General features: G+C 32.2%; 1 protein-coding gene across 2 annotated transcripts; it reads left to right on the forward strand.

The window, feature by feature from the left end:
* The first annotated feature begins 16,181 nt into the window (after positions 1 to 16,181).
* LOC113518858 (transcription regulator protein BACH1-like) lies at positions 16,182 to 20,824 on the forward strand. Of its 2 annotated transcripts, none has more exons than XM_026903878.3 (4): positions 16,182 to 16,578; positions 17,350 to 17,495; positions 18,148 to 18,745; positions 20,438 to 20,824. In XM_026903878.3, the coding sequence occupies exons 1-4, from the start codon at positions 16,374 to 16,376 to the stop codon at positions 20,743 to 20,745; spliced, it is 1,257 nt and encodes a 418-aa protein (XP_026759679.1). In that variant the 5' UTR covers positions 16,182 to 16,373; the 3' UTR covers positions 20,746 to 20,824. The 2 variants fall into 2 exon arrangements, with proteins under 2 accessions (XP_026759679.1, XP_026759677.1); XM_026903876.3 differs by lacking the exon at positions 20,438 to 20,824 and adding an exon at positions 19,090 to 20,342 and having other exon boundaries at positions 16,183 to 16,578.
* Positions 20,825 to 20,897: the final 73 nt, after the last annotated feature.

Consider the following 20,897-nt stretch of genomic DNA (forward strand, 5'->3'; position numbering starts at 1 on the left):
GTACTTTTTTTATGTAACTTAGAATGCAAACAAACAAGCTGATGGCGGAGATGATGGAAAGTGGTAACCGTCGCCTATAGACATGAGCAGTACCATGGATATAACAGAGTATACTAGTTCGCTCATGATACCCCCATGCGTTGCCATTCCTCAGTATTCATAAGAGTGTTATACTCTGTACCCTATAAATTCACTGCCACTTTCTTATTCACTTATGATAACCATAAATAAATACATCGTGATATTTCTATATAAATATATTATTATAAAATATATCTATATATATATATATATATATATATATATATATATATATATATATATATATATATATATATAGACAAAAACTAGTCTCTCATTGCAATAGACAAAAACTACGGACGGCGTAACATTCAGATTAAAGAAAATTTGTTTGGCTTCCTGTATATTCATAAATTCATTCATACGTTTATCCAGCTCCAATGTGGAAAATGTATCTAATAATTTATTACGACTTTAGATAAAAACTCATTATTTTTTTATATTTGGTTATAAAAATTGAGCTAAAATTAGTAATAAGCTTTGAACTACAGTTGTTTTTCGAATATTTTTTGAATCATATTTACCGAAATATCGAAAATAAAATGTGGACAATGCGTAAGTTTTACAGATTTTACAATTATACTAAGCTATGTACTAAAAAAAAATACAAAAGCAAATTCCGAGCCGAATACTTGAGACAGTTTTACTGGTAAATAATTTAGATTACATACTGTGTAGAAGATTCGAGTAAATTTTCATAAAAATGTATTCCCATAGTGTCTTCCTTACGCAGTTTTACTTCAATCGACTATCCTGAATTAACACAGCAGTGGACGGTTAAAGGCTGATGATAAGGTTATCAGTTCTACTTGTATTTTTCTAAAAACGATATTAGAGGAATAGGATAGAAAAAGAATGCTAAACAAATGCTCATGAATCGCGGTCCCGTTTATAGACCATCGGGAGAAAGTAGTGAATTCACTACAATGAACTAACTGACCTGACTTCATCTTCACCTATCATGCATAGTTGGAACCACAACAATGAATTTGTTCTCCCTGGGCTCACACGGCTGTATATCACACTTTAAGTATTCATCCAATAAAACGTACCTACTCAAAACTATTATTAAAAGCTAATACTTGTAATATTCAAATATTTTTCTGCGTGTAAATACGAGAGTATACTCGAATTTTTTGAGTAATTATAAAATGTTCACTATACGGATTTACACTCCTATATTTTACAAGCGTCTATATAAGCCTATACGTAATATTTAGAACAGCTAACTAGGTTCTTGTTAGCAAGCGTCAGATACGGCTCTTACTACACAATAGCAGACTGACGCGGTCTTCATGGTAGGATAATACCTCTTCAGAGTGGATTATGCAGCGAAACGGCTGCGTTTATCGCGCATCGTCTACTGCGCAATAACCTGAACAGCTAATTCCAACAGCTACAAAATGAAAATAATGTTTAATGCTTTCTCAAAATTTACTTGACATCTTTAGTAATTACCTGACTGCCAAAGAATAGAAAATGATGTTCTACCGATGTGTACCTACAGGTTAGGAAGCCAGAATCATTACCACAACATGTGGATATCCGGGTTATAATATTAGACATACGAGGTCTGTCCGGAAAGTTCGTATAAAAGTGTTCTGGAATGCGAGAAAGAGGAGTGGGGAGGCCAGGTAAGCGCAGGACCCCTTCCTTATGTCCCTAACAATGCTTCAGTTCTGGTCTGACCGCCGTGCGGTGCGAACTGGCTTGTCACGCCATCTGTGAAGTTACCTCTTAACGAAACCCCGTCGGCATGGAGCCCGCTTCCGTTGAAGAGCAGCGCGTCGTAATCAAGTTTCTCTCGAAACTCGACAAGAATGGCCGTGAAAGCAAAGAGTGGAAGACATCCGGGGAACCACGAACAAAAAAATCAAGAAAATCCCGCTCAAATGTCAAGACAATGTTGATTGTTTTTTTCGATGTTCGGGGGATTGTCCATCAAGAATTCGTCCCTCCAGGCCAGACAGTTGATGGAAAATTCTACGTCGATGTGCTCAGACGCCTCAAAGCTCGTGTGGCACGAGTTCGTCCAGAATTGGCGCGAGAGGGGCGTTGGATTCTTCACCACGACAATGCCCCTGCCCACACCTCTCTTGTTGTCCGTGAGTTTTTGAGTAAAAATTCCATTACGGTGACCGAACACCCCCTATTCGCCGGATTTGGCCCCGTGTGACTTCTTCTTGTTCCCAAAAACCAAATTGGTACTTCGGGGGCGGCATTTGGGGGACATAAATGAGATAAAAAAAGCTACGACGGGGCAGCTGAGAAACCTACTACCAGAGGACTTTCAAGGAGCCTTCTCACAGTGGAAACGGCGTTGGCACAAGTGCATTATGTCACAGGGGGAGTACTTTGAAGGGGATAAAATTGATTTACCTGAATAATTGTAAAATAAAATTTTTAAAAAACTTTTATACGTACTTTCCGGACAAACCTCGTAAGGTCGTCTCAATATAGACTGATAACACAATTGACATTTTACTCATATATATGGCTTGGCATTAACACCCCTCCTGGCATGGCTTGGCATGTGGCGGTGACTATAGCAGAAGGGGACCTTGACATGGCATTATCTGACTAGTGACGACATCTCGTGGCGTGATGTAGCGTTACACTTTACTGTAAAGATTTGCCCTAAGAATAAATTTATTCATTTGAATTTACATAGGAGGTAATTTATTGTCCGACAAAACATCTAGTGTAGTAATAATATAAGCTACAAGATAATAGTAAAAAATATATAATATAGAAGATATAAACGGCTAAAAACTTTTTCAGATACATTTGTTTAATACTTAAATGTGAAAGCGTTATTATATATTAATTGATTTATTTTTTAGATTGACGGTACGCCGTTTATTTGACAATAAGCAGGCCCCGTCAATGACCAGGTATGTCGCTAATCTTTTAGTTTCCTCTGAAACATTTTAGTTTCTAGAAAAGACTGAAAGGTGGATTATACAATATGTTCTTACATAACACGAAGTACCTGGAAAAATACAATTAAGGACTACCGCTCTTCCAGATGGTTTACTATAATTTGTGGTGAATTTGATACAGTTCAATAGTTTGTATTAATAAGAAAATCTCAGAACATTTCCAAAAATAATTGTAATAGCAAAACGCGGAGAGATGCAACGTATGCAATAGAGGTAACTACTCAATATTAAACTACTAGGTAAATACTCAATATCATACTTTTTAATAGTTATAAATTTTCTCAATAAAAAACATAAATTTTATCGTAATCGTTTTTAAATAAAATGATGCTCCTTTTGTTGAAAATTTTGCTATTGTATACACAAAGTTGTGATAGTTGTTTAGGGCGATTTATAAAATGTTCCCACTTTCTTTGTTCAGTGAAAATTAAAGTAGATAGTTGTGTATGTACACGGTGTGATGGATGGTGGCCGGGCGGCCATTATTTTTACTGTTCGCAGAAAATCCAAAAAATAAACAGTGCGAATATTAAAAAGTCTACTGCAGTTCCATATATTATGGAATGTACAATTATACGTATTAGATACCGCGAGTATTTATATGCAATGTAGATTAGTAAATAATTTTACAGCCGTTTTTAAAGTCAAGACAATTGCATTATTGTCGCAATTAAATTTAAATCAATTTCAGTCACAAAAACTAGTATCAATGGTGGTATAAAATTTTCTAGACTTAATATTATGGATAAGTAGTTAAAACATATAAAAATAAAATTATTTCTAACTTTTTTTGTCAAATCAGAATTCTGTCAATAAGATTTCGCTCTTCAAAAAAAAGTACAGATACTTCAATGATCACAAAATTCATGTTGAGCTAACATAGGGATCAATCCTACATATTGCAAAAAGAATTATTAAAATCGATTCAGAATTGGCGATAATATACAAAAAAGAAGACAAATTAATAACCATCTCTTTTCACTAAAAAACAGCCTGTTGAAGTATAAATATATTAAGTAAGAAGTCTCGTATAATTCTGCTGTTCTGAACGAGGTAATAACAACCACTTTTTATGTAGTGTGTACACCATATTATCGTAACTCAATATATTTTTCTAAGGAGTAAAAATACGAGTACATTCTGTCTATAATAATACTCAATACCAACGAAGTAAAATTTGTTTAATATAATATATAAAGGATAAAAATGAAAAAAACTTTGAAACTTTCCAAAAACTTTTTTACTAAGAATCTATACTATTAAGTGTATCCTTTCGAATAAAAAATAATTTTCTAAATCGGTTTTAAACTGGCGGAGTTATGAGGTACCAAACATATGATTTAATTTGATGATTTGAAAAAAAAAACGAATTAAGACCCTCTCTTTTTTATTGAAGTCGAGCTTCTTTTTAAAATATATTATAAACGGTCTTAGTGAGACTAATAGATGCTATAATAACAATTTTTAGAAATTTTGTGTGTCTGTCTGTCTATTAATATGTTTGTTCCAGCATCACGCCAAAACTACTGTACTACATTGGATGCGGTTTTCACCTTTGTGGTGTGTGAAGGTCTAAATTAAAACTGGTGTAAATTTTATCTTAATATGCCATCTAAAAGTAGGGTATTTTATTCGTTTTCCTGTTTCTGAAATCCACGTGTATGAAGTAGCGGGCAAAAAGCTGTAGAAACTAATTACCTAAAATAAAAGGGTTTCTATGTTTTTGGTTTATACCTACAGGATAAAATTGGAATCATTATAACGAATTTTTCGTCTCGTGTTTTTTTGAGAAGACATAGTAATAAATATTTAAAAAGGTCCCTCGAAACAAAACCCGCCTCATACATGTTACTACATACCTATAGATAAAAAATTAATAATATTTCAATGGTTAATTAATTTGAGATAAGAACATACCTGGTTCTTGTTATATTCAAAACAATATGAGAGGCTTGAGAAATATTAAACGATTTTTAAAGGATAACGAAGCAATTATGCAGTGCGAAAGTGGAAGTATGCAGGTAGACCTATAGACCTATCGTGATAGGATAAATCGTGTATTGTCTATGAACGGTATCAGAAGATGCTCGACTAATATTTTCTTTTTAATTGTTGTCTATCCATACATACATAATGTTGTTTAGAATTATTGGAAAAAACTCGCAAGAATACATAAAAAAATTGTTAATGGCAAATATTTTGACACGCGAGCAGTTGACATCAGGTTCGCGCCCATTATGTCTACCAACCTTCAGTAGAAGCTTTTTCGACGAGAGCTGTTTACGTAAAAACCTCTTTAGAGATGTCCGAAGCAGGCAAAGTGTTGATGTGAAATCAGCCAACAAGACTTTGAACTCGGGAAATGGCAGCTGCGGCATTATGTTTGCTTAGTTATATTCTGTCAGTAAATTATTCAAAAGCCGAGAGTGTACAAAGTACACTCAGCATTAAAATTCAATAAGCATTCGAAATACGAATTGAATAATTCTTCTACAATAATATTTGCAAAATAATTTAACTTCTTTAAAAACAAAAAAAATAAACCTATTTCGATTTTCATAAAATGAGTATTTATTTATTTGTTTATATTTTTGCACACACTAAAATATGTCTATAGGGCGAACTTAATGCCTGATAGCATTCTCTACCAGTCAACCGTTACACTAAACAGAAAGAGTACATGGCAGTGCGTAGATTAAAAAAAAAAATGTAAATGAAATAAATATATTAAATAGTGGCTGGCATTAATATAAACCAGTGTGTGCATATCCTAAAGTTTGATAAAAACAATCAGCAATGCAAACACGTATAATTGTCCTCCAAGTTAAATTGACCAGGCTATCATGGTTATTCGTCACGTTGGCTCATTCTCGCTGAAACCTCACCGGTATAAACCATTCCACCTTCGTACATAAAGGGACGTTACTATTTAAATTGCCAAGTGCTTAAAATTATTATGGGTACAAATAAAGATTAATAAATTGGTCAAGTCCCAGCAGAAGTCACGCCTCGAGGGCTCTGTATCGTTAATAGCTATGTTCGTTTACTAGTCAAAGAGATTCTGTCTATAACTATAGCGGCGAATTTATCTTATAACAAATCCTCTTTTTCGATTTATTCTATATTTTTCTATCATTTTTCAAAATAGTATTTATTACTACTGTTATATAATTTACTATTTTCACCTCCATCTCGTATAGTACCTATACCAAATGTAATGATGATTTCTTAGTCAAATAAACAAATAAAGAAACAAACTCACTTTCACATATATAATATTAGTAACAAAATAAGGATTGTCAGTTAGTTTAAATTTACTTATCAAACTTAAATTTAATTTTGAAACAGTAGTGTCTGTGCTTCCAAACATAGATATTTTTCATGCGCTGCAAACGAATACAAGTACCAGATGAATGGTCATTTCTATGAATGATGGGAGTCATTTTCGTGAAAGCTGGCCATTGTCCTTTGAATTTCTCCACAGCTCGTTGCGACCAATATAAAGATAAAAAATCAGTAGGCTTTCATGGCATATTGAAAATAGAAGAGGTAAACAATACCCGGACTTGGGCTTCTTGAACAAAAGATGGGCTAAAATTCTGAAAGATAAATATACTCGTGCCTAGGTATTCAAATAAAATGGCAGTATAATTATTTGTATCTTTTTGTGTATGTTAAATATTAAAGCTGAAATGTAATAAAATCTCATGAAAACCAAATAGTCTACAATCGTGTTGGCTTGTTATTATTAAAATCACTGTTTTAGTTTTACTATGCCAAAACTTAAATTGTTAATAAGTTAATTGATTGATTGAATAAACGCATGAGAAAAACTCATCATAAATAAGATTTATACCAAAGTGTAATTCATTGATCCTAAGAATATTTTAAACCGACTTCAAAGAGGAGGATTTTTTTCTACTTGTATTCACATATTGATCTAACAACATTTTACATTAATGAATAATATTATCAGTGACTTACTTTAGTCAGATTTATACATAAATTTTTACTAGTAATACGACACCTAAAATTATGATAAAATCTTTAATAACTAAGTATTTCATAAACATTCAGTCATTAAATTTTATATTCCATAATTACCGGTTGCGAAAATATATTTCTGTTTTTTTTTTTTAATAGAAAATACCCCTCGAATCCAATCAGTAACAGACGTGCCTCGAATTACGGTTGACAGGGTAGTTATAGAAATAATTTAAAAATCCAACTTGAGAGAGGATGCAATTTACATTTCAATTGTCATCTTACCCGTTATTCTAAGGGAATTATAAACGAAAGATTTATTCTAGGTTAGGCAGTGAACCTTAATTAAGGTCCATTCAACAGAAATATTGGAAAAGGCCTAAAGGGTCAGCCGCTGTCGGCGACGGCCGCCTGATTGAAATTTCTGTTGTTACAAAAATTAGTAATTATATAAGTAGAATGGATAAATAAATTCTTTGTTAACTTTTTTTTTATATATATGTGACATTTCTTGTGAAATATATAACTATACCTTTAATATGTATCATTGCAAATTATTTCTATAACTAAGTCTATAAGAATATAATTTACATGATTTATACCTCATTATTTGAAATAATTTGTTCTACAATTTTTATTTCAAAAGGTATAATACATATGTACATTTTCCTCATATTAATTTAATTCAATTTCTTATCATCAATATATGACCTTAATGGTATAATGGTTTATTACACTACTTCCCATCTAATGATTGAAGATTCGATTTTAGCGCAACACAAATATTTGTACTCGTGTGTATGTAGTTAAAAACAAGCTATAAAATTAACTAGTAATTAAATAGTAAACTACAAATTAAAATAGTATATATGCTTAAATATACATATATAAAGTTAGAAAGCAAAAAGAACAGGGCCCTACTCATAAAACCGCAAACGAGAGGAATGAATCAGTTCAGTTAGAGGCTCAAGATGGACTATTGAAGGTTCACAATAGGCCCAATCAGCCGACACCGACGACTCCCAAGATCCTTAAAATCACGTCCTCTCACTTCCGAGACTTCCCGGATTTTGGTTGGAGTAAAATCGCGCTTCTTATTGACGAGTTATTAGGTTAATGATTATATTAACATTTTATTAGATTTAGTAAACTTTTTTCCACATGACAATTAGAAAAAAAATTATAAGTAATCATGACCTATGTTAGGTTTACTGCTTGAACAGTATTGGTTTTTAGACTTATTAAGTACTAGTTTTTACCTGTGACTTGGTCTGCGATACCGAGATTATGTTTACTAACAGGGATAAAAAGTAGCCTATATCCTTCTCCACCCCATATAGTACTTTTATAAGCGCTATAAGGTAACAAACAAGCAAATATACTCTCTTTTACATTTATAATATTAGATAGGAAATGTAGTTTTTCGAGATATAAATAAGTAAGCCTAGTTTTTAAGTGATTTTTGAATAAAGGAATTTCTCAGTTCATCTGTTTTTATTTGTGACAATATTATATCACAAATTTTGAGCATTATTTTTGCAATCGATTATTTATTTTGCCTAATTAATAATCACAATTATCATCATTAACCTAATGGTTTTGTTGCAGTCGCATTATTATTGGATCATGCTGTGTGCACATGTTGTGGCAAGTTTACCTGATCAATACATTAATGTACTTGCATGTTATAATTAAGGTTTGTATTTGTAAACTTCTGTTATGTGTGCCTAATAAATAAAATAAAATAAAATCATAATTAGCCTATTTTTAAAAGTTTTACTTCGGTCATTTAATCAACACTGACATAAAGTTTTATGATTATTTTGTTGATGTTTGATGTTTCCTCCCACGAACACTCAGGTAATGGAATGAGCTCCCTGCCGAGGTTTTCCCAAGAGACTACAGTTAAGAGACTACATGGGGTTCTTCAAAAGGGGGGTAAAGAGGTTTCTTCGGAGTCAGCAACGCACGCGTAATACCTTTGGTATTGCAGGTGTTCATAGGCTACGGTAACCACTTACCATTAGGTGGGCCGTATGCTTGTTTGCCACCTCAGTGGTATAAAAAAAATATATAAAAATGATATTTTTGTTATGTAATTTAAAATATCAAAATAGCTGATGGTCCACTTGATAAAAAATTATAACCATCACCTATAGACATGATCTTTGATATTACAGAATAGACTGTGATGCAATTTACTTGGTACAGAGGAATAACACCTGAGTCCTCAGGAATAGCAACGCATGGGGGGTATCATGGGCGAAGCAGTATACTCTGTTATGTCTATGGTACTGCACATGTCTATAAGCGACGGTTACCACTTACCATCAGGTGGACCGTCAGCTTGTCTGCCATTCTAAGTTGTATAAAAAAAAATTACCTCATGTACATAAACGTTTCTGAGAACTAAAGTTCTACTATATCCTATAAAGGAATTAGGTCTAGTAGACCTACTGTTAGCAATATGTACTCTTTTTTTCTTAATGGATGATAATGGAGTGATAACCTCACCTGCGCTATCGGTATACGCTGGCGGGACACCAGTGAGGGATGATAAGTAAGAATGAAAAAGCAGGTCAGTTAGCCTATCGTGATGAATACACCTGGAATTCAGCTGGTTTCCAGAGGGGACCACGTGCAGGTCGACCTGACAGGATATATTGCTAACAATAAGACTGGTAGTCCGCATTACTTACAATCCCTTCTGCCCCTATGTATCCTGTTAGGTCAACCACCTCGCGGTCCACTCTGTAAATCATTGTAATTAATTTATCACGACGAGTTAATTAATCTGACTTCATTCTCACCTGCTATCTCTCTGTAACCAATAACTCAGGCTATGTAACCAATCCATATTCATCCAGAAAAAATATAATTAATTAACAATAATTCATTCACAAAGGTATATCTGATTCCAATACTATATCCGTACTATCGTCAACCTGTCGATATCGGAATTTATCAGATGAGAGAGGGGATCGGCAAAGTTACAGGCACCTAACACAGTTCACAGCGCAATGGTGTAGCAGTAAATAGAACGCTGAAAGTTGTATCGGCTGGCGGCACTGCGCGTGTCGAACAGAACTTGCAGATAGATGTCTACCAGCTTCACTATCGATTTTACGCGTGGGGTAAATATTTTCAAAGGTTACCAATGTGCATACTACTTTAACAAAAGTGAACATCATTGGTTCTTTTACCCCACTCATGACTCTGCTGCCCTCATGTTGCATGAATGTTGCGTTGCTGCTTGACATTTTTCATCCTGCTGGAAATGACTAATAGCTTATAAACATGAACAGCTTCAGAGATATATCAAACTGTGACATAGTACCAGTCTTAAGCACTAGGGCCCCCCATATCTTATAATTTAATTGCCATATAAGCTTGTAAAGCATATTATGGTTAGAAGGGTGAAGTATAGCAGTAAAGTTATTGAGGTTGTAAGCGTAAATCGAAAATCGAAAGTATAGAAAAGTGTTCTCTTTTAATGCTATTCAAGTTTTTTTTATACAACTTAGAATGGCAAACAAGCTGACGGCCCACCTGATGGAAAATGGTAACCGTCGCCTATAGACATGAGCAGTACCATGGACATAACAGAGTATACTGTTTCGCCCATGATACCCCCCATGCGTTGCCATTCCTGAGGACTCAGATGTTATTCCTCTGTACCCAGTAAATTCACGCAATATCCCATTGCTTCACGGTTGAAACACGAATGGGACAGAAGTACCCAAGCAATCGACTTTTGTACAAAGTCTCCCTCTGGTGTTTACTACATTCCCTCGGGTATGCAATCAACTTGCACTATTCCAAATTGTATAAAAGTACAATGTGAAAGTACTCTCTCCTTTCCCGTAGGTGTCATAAGAAGAGACTAATGGAACTTAATAGTCGAAGGATTATCTCTGCTCTTAAAGCATCACCAAAGCTTAACTGTGGTTGCCAATCCGCCAATCAAGCGTACTGGCAAAACCCCCTTTATGGAGGAGGCCTATGTTAATTTTCCACTGCTGACATATGATGATAATGTGAAAATATTTACAATTGCGTTAATTAATTGGGTTTAACAGGCGATATATATACGTATTGCAGATGAGGAATCTCATCTAACTCCTGAAACACAGGTTTTTTCATACCCACCTCGGGAGTTAGGGACTTCAAACTATATTGTAACAAAGAGGAAAATAAAGATTTTTTTTATTTATTGTACTCGTAGACATACGACTAGTATCGAAATTAATCCAAACTGAATTGGTTGGCAATACATCAAAGAGACTAGAATATTCCATGAAATTTGTAATTCTGGGTTAAATTATATTCATCATACTGTTGAAAACGAACATTAGTATGTGACAAACTGAAAACTATAAAGATTCGCTCAGTATCATTACTAACCTAGGAATCTATTTCACAGATGACTGGAAATAAACTGCTCAGTATATTTAGAAGTGATGGATCCGTAAGCCGTCTCACAACAGTAGCAAAATATATAAGAGACTTTATTTGTAACGCATTTAAGTCGTAAGTGCCGTAATGCGCTGAAAACCTGCTATCAAATGTGCACTCGTATCGAAATCCGTGTAATCGAATACGCTCCGATTCATAACCATATTAAGCTGGGGCTGGTATCCGGTATCGATTATGTCGAGTTGATACACATGTAGAGAACGGAACCGATAGCCAAATAAACTAGCAAACCGCATCGATTACCTGTCAGGGGCAGCCTTCCCTAGCCGAGTGACCGCGCCGCCGGACTTGTGGAGATCGTCTCCATTACACTAAACTAACTTAACAGGAATTCATCAATAAGTAGGTATCTTCTACTTTGCGGAATCACTCGATTTACTAGTATATTTATGTGATACAAGATATATAATATTGAATTATTCTAATACATTACTATAACGGATTATCACAACGATAATAACACAAAAATTACTAATACAAAAATATTCCTAATATTACGTTTTATTTTATTATAAATTGTAAATTTGAAAAATATCCACTTGAAAATTGATAAAACATAATGTTTTCGTTAATTTCAAAAAGGAAGAAGTTATTTTTTGTTACGTGATATTTTCGCCATACTATGATATTTTCTGTGTATATGTGTCTAGTACATATGATGCGCAACGTACGGTTTAGGTTTTTTAATAGGTGAAAATGAAATAGTGATCCTACGCTATCGGTATACACTAGCGGCACACCGGTGAGGGATAATACCTAAGGATAACGTAGGACAGTTGGTCCATCATAACTCATTCAACATTAACCACGATAATTTCCAGCGGGAACCGCGTGGAGGTCGACTTGATAGGGTATATTGCTAACAAGGAGGCAGTTAGACACCATTACTAACAATTTCTTTGCCCCTATAGGGTTTAGGTTAAACCCTGATAAATTCTTTTAGCAAATGATAGGGTGTTGGTCTCATATTAAATTTGTTTTGAATAAAACTTTTTTGTGAACCAAAATCTTTAATTATATTCCTTTGTATGTATTAATAGCATATAGCGCACTTTGTTTAGATGAAACTTTTCCATACTTTTAATAAGAGAGCCATTCATCGTTCCTTTTTTCTGGAAAAAAGGGATCCTTATCGCTAACCCGTGACATCAGAAAATTAAAAGTGCCCCGTCATGCTTCGCCTATCTTAGAAATAGGGTGACTATGCTGTTGTGGGGCTTAATTAATTGGCGGTTGACGGTTCGACCCCGGACGAACATGTCCAACTATCACCCCCTGGGACAATTCACTCGCTTCCTTTCTGTCAAGTCTGTTTAAACGATAAAGCTGTCGCTTCATCTTGATCATTTAACTTTGGGTTTATCTAGCATGTTTATATAAGTAACTATTAGTGTAAATACGCAAATGCCACTTTATGTATAGTAGATATACATATATAAGTAAATATACGTCCTACTAATATGATTATTTGATGAGTATGAATACGTATGAGTTACATTAAAAGCTGGAGGATTTACTTTATTCTAGTAATACAAAGCTAACAAATCATAAAATCGCACATAAAGAACTCCGTAAAATTTAAAATAATCAGCAAATAAGGTTAAAGATTAAGTAGAATTCTTTACTTTATGTAGTAGCATAATAGATTCACTATGAAATTTTCAAGCTCTTTTAAATCGTGTCCGAATTAAAATAGAAATTTTCTTTCCTTTTTTCATTTTGTAATTTAGGTCAAATAATAAAATAGGTAATTTTGAAGATTTAAAAACAACTATCTATTTTATAATGTACTAGCTTTTACCTGCGACGTCGTCTGTTCGACTGGGATATACTTAATAAGTGGAATAAAAAAATTGCCTATACCTATTGTGCTTCATCCCATCATAGCATGTGTATATCAAATTTTATAGTGATTGATTATTCCGTCACGGTGCTGTAAGGTAACAAATAAATAAACTTACTTTTATACAAATAAATAAACTTATTTTATACATTTATAATATCTATAAGGTATTCGTAGCATTTATTAAAAAAGAAATAACAATATAATGCTATGCAGGTTGATAAAATTACGCAGTCTATTAGGTTTTATTTTTATTTTTAAGAAATATTTTTAATTCATCTGTTTATTATTTTGTATTTGTGTTACACGATTTCTCAACCGATTTATTCTCATGGTCATCTCATATCTAAACTAATATTATAAAATTAAAAGCTTCGACTTTTTGTATGTTTGTTTGTAATGGATAAATCCAAAAACTACTTAACCGATTTAAAAAATTCTTTCAGCTATAAAAAGCTACATAATCGGCTATATTTCACATAAAAAAAAACCATATGAAGTCGGAGCAGACCGCTTATATAGTTATAGAGGTATTATAGGTATATCTTAATTCAATAAATTATATAATGTATTTTGGATAAGTACTGAAAAAAAAAAAACAAAACAATAACAACCCTTAGGAATCGGGCATTTAGATGACCGCGTTAGTGATGCGAAAGTGTGCTGCGCCCACTCATGTCTGCAAATGACATATAATCGATAACTGCCGAGTATCGAGACATTCTATCCTACTTCGGTTACAATGATATTTATAAATAGAAATTAATCTAAGAAATACCTAAATTGTACATAGATCGGAACTTGTTCTTATCTATCAAAAATCTATAAGTATGAATGCCCACTTATAAGTATCTAACACGGGATTTGGCAGAACACCATTGAGGGATTATACGTGAGTTTCATACTAGCAAGTCGGATGACCCATTGTGATGAATACATACAGAATAGACCACGGTTTCTAGACAGAACCGCGTGGAGGTCGTGTGTATACAGTACGTTGCTAGTAAAGAATCTGCTAGTCTCATTACTAACAATCCTTTTTAATCAGTGTAAAAATAAGGAGAAAGTAGTATCTTTTTCCCTAGTAGTAAGTAGTTCACAGAAATATGAACAAGTAATTCATAAATAATATTTTTTATATTTACGTTACATAATTCATATTCCTCTAAAAACTAACTTGCCAAAGTATAGGGTAAACCACACAGTTATTGGTAAAGTAACGTAATTTCATTATGATTTTGATTATTTTTACACACATGTACATTATTTTCATATACATCACTTATGATATTCAGGGATCATGGCGTTTTTATATGAAGTGAAATTTTGAATACCTCTTTTAAAACCTCTAGTAAGTTTTTACAATTATTTCTTTTACAAAGTATATAGACCGATATTTTTTTAATTTTTTTAATGAGTAATATTGGTATGGTAACCCCACCCACGCTATCGGTATACACCGGCGAGGCACCAGTAAAGAATGATAGGTGAGGATGAAGCAGGTCAGTTAGCCCATCGTGACGAATTCAACAAGATTGTTCACGATGGTTTCCAGTGGGAACCACGTGGAGGTCGACCTAATAGAGCATATTGCTAGCAATGGGGCTGTCAAACTCCATTGCTAACAATCCCTTTTCCCCTGCCGATAATATATTAAACTGTTCAAAATTTTAAGCAGATAATATTAGTAATTGCTACAATAGAACACTGTAACAGATGAGCAAACGGATAAAGTCGCATTTTTTTTACAAGTTAGCTTCACTTAAATAAAAAACCCTAAAAAAAGTACTTAACATGATAACCGTGTTTGTGCGTTTGATATGTGCTGGTGGGACGGGACATCGGTGAGGAATAAAAGTAGGCGGACTCAGTAGGTGGGATCAAGTGAGGTGATATTAAGTCAGTTTAATTATCGTGACGAATATTAAACTGAAACTACTGCGTGGAAATCAATCTGCAATGTATATTGCTATCTTTGTGACAATGGGGCCGCTAGTCCCCATTACTAATAATCTCTCCTCCCGAATGAGTACCTATTTATAGTAGAGGAAATCTGAAGGTAGTCAATCGCCAGTTATAGAAAAGTTGAGAAGCACTCGTTTTCTAGTTTGAACTTATTTAGTATAACATATCACAGGCAAGAAGATAACTTGATAGAGTGTTTAGTACATGTTTAACATAAACAGGTTAAATTCCCCGTAACAGTGAACAGTTCACGATAGCCGAAACTTCAAATTCAAAATACTTATTCATTCTGCATAACACTGTATGAACAGCTATTTACTTAAGAATAATATAATTAAAATTGAACGATATTTACTTATCAGTCTTCACTTTAACATGTTTCGTATTACCTAAAAATCATTATCAAATTATTGTTAGTCATAAATTAAAAATATAATTATTATTTTACCTTAAATACATTATAAAATTCTATGCCGGAATACAAACCTTCCCTTTCCCGAGGATAAGTTAGAGAATGGCGATTCACAATCGATGGCAGTGAAACAATACTATTATAAGGATTCATTCCCAGATACTCTCATCTATATACATATATCCTTATTCTATGACTAAAACAAAACCAAACATAAATAATAAAAAATATATCTAATTAAATCCTGTCGGAAATTTAAGAATGAAATCTGTGGGTTTATTTCCGAAATAAGTATTTAATTTATTATGATATAATAATATAGCAGTCTATGATGTTTTTTATTGCTTCTATACACAGATATAAGGAAAATGAACTTAGATAAATAACTATGATGTAAAATGTCAAGATAAAGAAAACTGAAAAGAAACGAATGAATGAAAGGAATGAAAGGTTTAACCTAAGTACAACACTAGTGAGACGCGCCGCGCCGCTTACTACTTATCTATATATCTGCTTACATCTGTCACGTTTTTATACGTTTATTTTGTTAATAAATTTAGCACAATAATAATGAATTAGTAAATAACTGTATCCATATTCGATCTAAATGAATCATCTACGTTATTCTGTAGTGTCTAGTATAATAGACACTATATAAAATTTATTAAAAATGGATCAACAATTTTCATTGTCCTGGAATAATTTTCACGGAAATCTGACTAAAGGATTTGCCAGTTTACTGGGTAAAGGAGAATTTGTCGACGTGACTATTGCCGTAGAAGGCCATGTTCTACAAGCACACAAAGTCATATTATCAATATGTTCACCATATTTCAAGAAAATGTTTCAGATGAATCCGTGTCAACATCCAATTGGTATATCACATTTATTGCATTTTTTTTTTTCATCTTAAAGAGAAGCAGATATCATTAAAATTATCTACTTAATTGGTAATCTAATATTCATTGTAATAAATATTCTTGTAACCGACCAGATACGCAATATTAGCCAAATTGATAATGCAAATAAAAATCTTAAATTTTTGTGAAGGATTTGTCCCTTGAAATTTAGAAGTTTTTTAAAGATTTTTCCTACACTTTTGGAATAGCAAAATAAACTCAACGAATGTTACCAATTCCTGAGGAAAAAGCTATGCTCCTGTATCCATTACAAATTTCTTGCCTATATCCCTAATGTTCCACCTTTTAACAGTGTCTTTGGCATCTTTAAATTGCTGTAAGAATATAAATTTGAAAAATGCCCTATTGGTAAAATAAAATTACTATTTATTTATATATTGTTATATATATGTATTGATTATGATTGCCCTTAAAATATATCAGTTAAAATTCAATTAACTTAATTGAAATTTAACTGATATATTTTGTATGTATACTACTTATTACTATATAAATTATAAGACTAAAAACCTAAATATTCTTAAAATGATACAGAACAGAAATCTACTCTCGAAGAATCTACTTTATGGTACAAATTTGAGCAAAACTGAAGTATTCATGTAGTTGACTTGTGTAGTCTATTTTTAATACCGTGTCATACATTATACTATATCATGTAAATGCTAATTAAATTCAAAACACTGGCACATATGATTATTAACTAGTATATTGTATGTATATTTACAGTTGTCCTAAGGGATATTACATACAAAGCCATGAGAGATCTATTACTGTTTATGTACCATGGAGAAGTCAGTGTGAAACGAGAAGATCTCACTAGTTTTATAAGTACAGCAGAAGTATTGCAAATCAAAGGATTGACAAATAAAGAGGTAAGATATATAATTAAACTAACTGTAATTAAATTTAGTATACACGTATTATATAAGATGAAGAAGAGTATAAGCTTCTTTTTATCCCAGTCAGTAAACATATCCTGATCATGTGAATAAAATTATAGATAAAAGCCAGTTTTTTTAATGGGTAACAATGGAATGGTTACCCTGCCTACGCTATTGGTATACACTGATGAGGTTCCAGTGGAAGATGATAGGTGAGAATGAATGCAGGTTACAACAACAATTAACCATGATGGTTTTCTTGGGGAACCATGTGGAGGTCGACCTGAGAGTGTATATTGCTAGCAATGGGGCTATTAAACCACATTACTAACAATCCCTTACCCCCCAGGTAAAAGCCAGTTCAAACAAATTGGATTAACTAATTAGTGAGAAATGTGTTATGAGAAACCAGAGATTCAAAATCCAAAAGACACAATCTGAATAAATTTAGAAGATTTTATTTCCTAAATTACCCTAGAAATAAAACCTTTTTTAAATTTTAAACACAAAAATTTCCAAGAAAGTTAACAAAACACTTATTTAAAAATAATTGTTTGATTTTGTTGTAATTAAAAGTAAATATTTTTTATTTATTATTTTATGGAAAACATAAAAATAATATTTGTATAACTTATTATTTTAGACTGAAGAAGATACTGAGAAAGAACAGGAATTACCAAAACATGCAACTGAAAATAACATTACTGATGGGGATTCACATATATCAGACACATTTGATACAAATGCAAACTTAAATGATGAAACAACTCAAAACAATGACCTAGATGTGCTGAAACATAGACAGTTCATAGAAAAGCTACAAAAATTCAGTAATTTAAAAAGAAAATCAGATGAATTCATTCAAAAAAGTTACTATTCTGATATTCTAAATCCAGAAAAGAAGCCTAAGATTAAAGAAAAATCGCCATATAACCAACAAAGCAATCACATGTTACAAAGTAACAATTATGAAAACTTGAAAAGTTTTTATGAAGACAGAAATGATATTTCAACGTTCAAATCACAAGTACCAAATACTTGTAATTCAGAGGCAGAAATAAATGATAAGAGTAAAGACCAATCACCTTCCAATAATTCGCTTGATGTAAAAACTGAATGTGATGATATGGACATCATAGTAACAGATCCTGCAGTTTGCACCACTCCAAAGAGTTATGATGGGTCTAGAGACGGAAAAAAAGATGCAACACTTCCTGTAGACTACCAATCTCCTCAAGACAGTAAGTCATTATTTTATTTATTCTATCATGATTTTTTTATGTTCATTTTAGCATGCCAGTGCTAAATCATCATTCATTTTATTTTTTACAATGTAGTAAACATTGAAATTTTAAAGTTTTATTCATACATAATTTGCTTACTAATAATGCTTTACATCAATCCTCTGTAAATAATAGAGATTGTGTTGAAAATGCAATCATTTTAGTTCCCATTCAGTATTATTTTCTTTTGCAATTCCTTTCTGTTGTGAAAACACGATGGCATTTTCAACATCATTTTTATTATAAAACACCCACAATACTATTAACATATTGTGTAATGAAAATGCCCATCGTGATTTCAGATTGTACCAGTCTAAACTCATTATTCATCGACCTAAAAAACTTAGTGAATGGTAAGGTGACTAACAACATGTCGAGAACTAACGTGAATGAAGAATTTCTGAGGCCAACAATGGATCATCGGTTAATAACGATTCCTCAGAAAGAAGATGGAAAAAAGAAGTACCCACAACGCTCATGTCGGCTTTGCTGGAAAATAGGCAAAAGAAGGGACACCCGATTCATGTGTAGTGCTTGCGAGCTACCTTTCTGCAAGTCACCATGCTTTGAGATACATTTCAATGACGTATTAAAAATATCTCAGTTGCAGGGCGATTATTATGCAACTTAAAGCTCTCTTTGCTCATTTTTTCAAAATTATATTTTTGTAAGATTGGTAATATATAAGAGAATATTTAAAAATCACGTGATAAAAAGCTAGTATTTAAAAATATATGAATTTTATACATGAACAAAAATTGAATCATAGATTCTGATGTAGTGGGGACCAAATAAAAATTTACAATTAACAAATTAATCTGCAAATATAATATATGTTTACTATCATATAAATTTTAAAAAGGCACTATTTGATAAATCAAAATAAAAAATTTAATATAAAAATTTAGATTTATACATAGTTATAAAAACATAATGACATACATTTGCCATAATTTAATCTTGAAGCACAATAAGTTAAGTATCTAGCTGTGATAATGGAAATCTGCTCTCAAGTGCCAATCAATAAAACTTTCTATGACATGTGAAATTTATGAGTAATATATTATTTTCTATTTTGGTCTGTGCCATGAGTTATTACCATAATTATAGGTAGACTTTTTTATTGCTCATATTCTAGTCTATTTATTATATTAATGTAGGAATTTAATTCTGTATTTTTTAAACATTTGTATTATGTTAATTAGAATAGTGAGCTTGTTTCAATATTGTAATAATTGTCATGTTTTTTTTTTTACATTTATCTTATGCATGACCAAGTTGAGAATTTACTTAAATAATTATTATGATCTCCGATAGTGTTTTTAGTATTACTTTAAAGTTAATATATGGAGATTACATTCCTAATAAAAGAAAAGACACCATTTGTTTCTACTCCATAACATGAAAATATCTCTGTATTGAAATTGTAATCTTGGAAATTATTTTTTATACTTAATGCTTTGTGTGACATTATGCTGCGTGTGATTTTGAATGATTACAACATATAAGAATGTATTTTTATATCTATATTTAATTAAAGGATTACAAACAATAATTTTATTATTTTTACTAAACCAACATTATTAATTCGATTTACATATTATTTATCAAAAAATATTTACTCAAAATTAATGTTCCTTTTAATTACAGGTGCCCTATCACTAGTAGTGAATGGAAATTGTGAAAATCATCAGTTGCCAAAACGCTACAAATATATTTATAGTAGGAAAGGACATAAACAATTAGTGCATATGAACTTTGTGTACACCAAACATTCGACGACGCATGGTAAAACGTCATGGCGGTGTGTCCAGTATTTTTCACTAAATCGATGTCCAGCGACCATTGAAACAATAGACGCAATGATCTATGCAGTCAACCATCAACACAATCATGAAGATTGTTATGAGAAACTTGCTAGAAATAACATATATGAAATGTGTGTATCACCAAAATAGAATATTCACTGTATATAAATATCAGTGGAATCTAAAAAACTGTAAAGTTCCTATATTTATTTTTAAAATCAAAGTTACTGTACCCTTTGTTAATAAAACAATTTTTTTTTTTTTATTAAGGAATATACATATTCAAGGGTGCATCTAGTCAG

The sequence above is a fragment of the Galleria mellonella genome, unplaced genomic scaffold (assembly GCF_026898425.1).
Source record: "Galleria mellonella isolate WM207_F2 unplaced genomic scaffold, CSIRO_AGI_GalMel_v1 utg165, whole genome shotgun sequence".
NCBI lineage: Eukaryota > Metazoa > Arthropoda > Insecta > Lepidoptera > Pyralidae > Galleria > Galleria mellonella.